Source organism: Echinops telfairi, unplaced genomic scaffold (genome assembly GCF_000313985.2).
Source record: "Echinops telfairi isolate 266 unplaced genomic scaffold, ASM31398v2 ScPeMD7_2573;HRSCAF=3158, whole genome shotgun sequence".
NCBI classification, from domain to species: Eukaryota; Metazoa; Chordata; class Mammalia; order Afrosoricida; family Tenrecidae; genus Echinops; species Echinops telfairi.
Window position 1 is genome coordinate 6,615,553 of NW_022106471.1, and position 1,953 is coordinate 6,617,505.

Below are 1,953 nucleotides of genomic sequence, written 5' to 3' on the forward strand. Positions count from 1 at the left end.
TTTCTTTTTTTTAAAGCCCCAATAATGATATTTTAAAGAACTGCTCGTTCCATTGCCAGGACCAGGAAAGATAAAAACACTCACGTGAAACTGAAAGCCACTGCCTTCCAGAACCATAGCAAGGACTCCCCTCACCCCACACCCTTCCTTTCTGGCTAGGGTTCCTGAGACACCTGCGCCGCCCCCACCCTCCCACCCAACAACAGGGGTCCTTGGTCCTTAAAAATCCCAAGCAAGCCCCGCCCCCTGGCAGTTTCATCCAATACCTTTCCGTTCCCTAGCCGAGAACTGTTGTCTCCCTGCCTCCCCACCCCCCTCCCCCCGCGCCGTTTTAATCCTGGGGCTTGGAAAGAGGGAGGAGACCAAACAGGAGCCAGATGTGTGCGACTCCCCGCGGCTCCTGCCTCCTCCCTCCTCCGAGCTTCCTAAAACCCGGAGCACTAATTCAGAGGATCCGGAGCCAGCCAGGCACGACGCAAACAACTCCGCTCCGCGGTTCCTCCGGGACTGGAAGCCCGGAGGGAGGGGGAAAGGAAGCCGGGCATGCTCAGTAGGCGGGACAAAGTTTTTTTTTTCTTCTTCTTTTTTTTTCGCAAGTAGGAAGCTTTTTGCACTCCACCACCTCTGGCCGCTGGGAAGACGTCATCGCTTCCGCCCTACTTCCTCCTCCTGTTGGCGGCGGTGAGAATCCAATATGGAGTAAATCGGTAGAGTCCAGAGATGGGGCTCGGACGGGGCGCCCTGCACCGCCTCCCAGGCGCACCTCTCCGGGCCGCCGACCGCTCTCCGCACCCGTGATTGGCCCAGCCCCTCGGGGGCGACCCTGCACTGGGCCCCAGCCTGCAGCCGCCCCCTCGGCTCCTCTTCTCAGCAGTGCCCGCGGCTCCAAGGCGCGCTTGTTTTTCTCCTCTCCCTCGCCGCCGTCCCCTGCCCAAATCGCTCTCCCTCCGCCCTCTCCCGAGCCCCCCGGAGCCTCCGCCCGCTTCGCCCCTCCTCGCTGCGGCGTTCCCTCTCCCCGCAGTTTGCATTTGCACCCCTTCCCCCTCAAACCTCCACCGGCGCTCCAGTCGCCCTTCTTCCCCTTCTGCCTGCGGCACCCCTTCATCTCTCGCCGTCGCCCCCCACCCCGAATCAGGCGACCTCCGGAGATGTGAAGGAGGGGGGCGAGCGGACAGGAAGATGAAGGGAGCGAAGCTGCCCGCCGCGGGACAGGCGTCTAGGTGAACAAGAAAATGACCGAAGAAACACACCCGGACGAGTAAGTTTACATTGGGGTGGGACGAGGGTGCTCTGCGAAGGCAGCGTCGGGGGCCACGGGTGGGGACGCTCGTGGGGTGAACTTGGCTTGGGGTGCAGCGCGACTTGCTGGTTTATCTGGTTGGGACGCGAGTCCCCCCCCCCCCTTGTTTTGGAAGTGGGGAGGTGGGGGTGAAAGCTGCCGCAGGCTGGCGGCGGCGCACCCAGGGGCGGCAGTCTGGGGGCGGCAGCGGGACCAAGGGCGCACGGGTGACCTCGGGGCGGCCCCCGCGCGCTCTCCGGGGATTCAAAAGCCCCCCCCCTTCCCGAAATCATCGGCAGCAGGATTGTAAGACTTGACACCCCCCACTTGGGCTCGGGAGGTCGGTGGGATTTTACTGGGTGACTTTGTAACTCTTCCGCCCTGCCGCTCGCCCAGCGATCCCTTCGTGAGCCCACTGGGGCCGGAGCTCCGCCATTTCGTTTTTCTTGAATCGCTCTCATTTGCATACCACATTTTCATTCATAAAAAATACGGCGGAGCTCGGGGAGGACTGGGCGCGGGCTGCGCTGGGGTCCGCGTGCGGCTAGCCCCCGCGCGGGCTGACGTGCTGGAACCGCCCGAGGGGTCCCGCGGCGTGTGAGTGTGTGCACGCGCCTGTGGCCCGGGGACACGTTCTCCGCAGGGTCGGGGCAGCTCACGGATGGGGGGGCGGG

General features: G+C 63.5%; 1 protein-coding gene across 1 annotated transcript in view; it reads left to right on the plus strand.

Moving 5' to 3' along the window:
• The first annotated feature begins 699 nt into the window (after positions 1–699).
• SPRED2 (sprouty related EVH1 domain containing 2) overlaps positions 700–1,953 on the plus strand; it is a 122,893-nt gene continuing 121,639 nt past the window's right edge. The window contains exon 1 of the mRNA XM_004710255.2: positions 700–1,258. Coding sequence (XP_004710312.1) covers positions 1,233–1,258 — 26 coding nt within the window. The 5' untranslated portion in view covers positions 700–1,232. The remainder of the gene's footprint in view (positions 1,259–1,953) is intronic.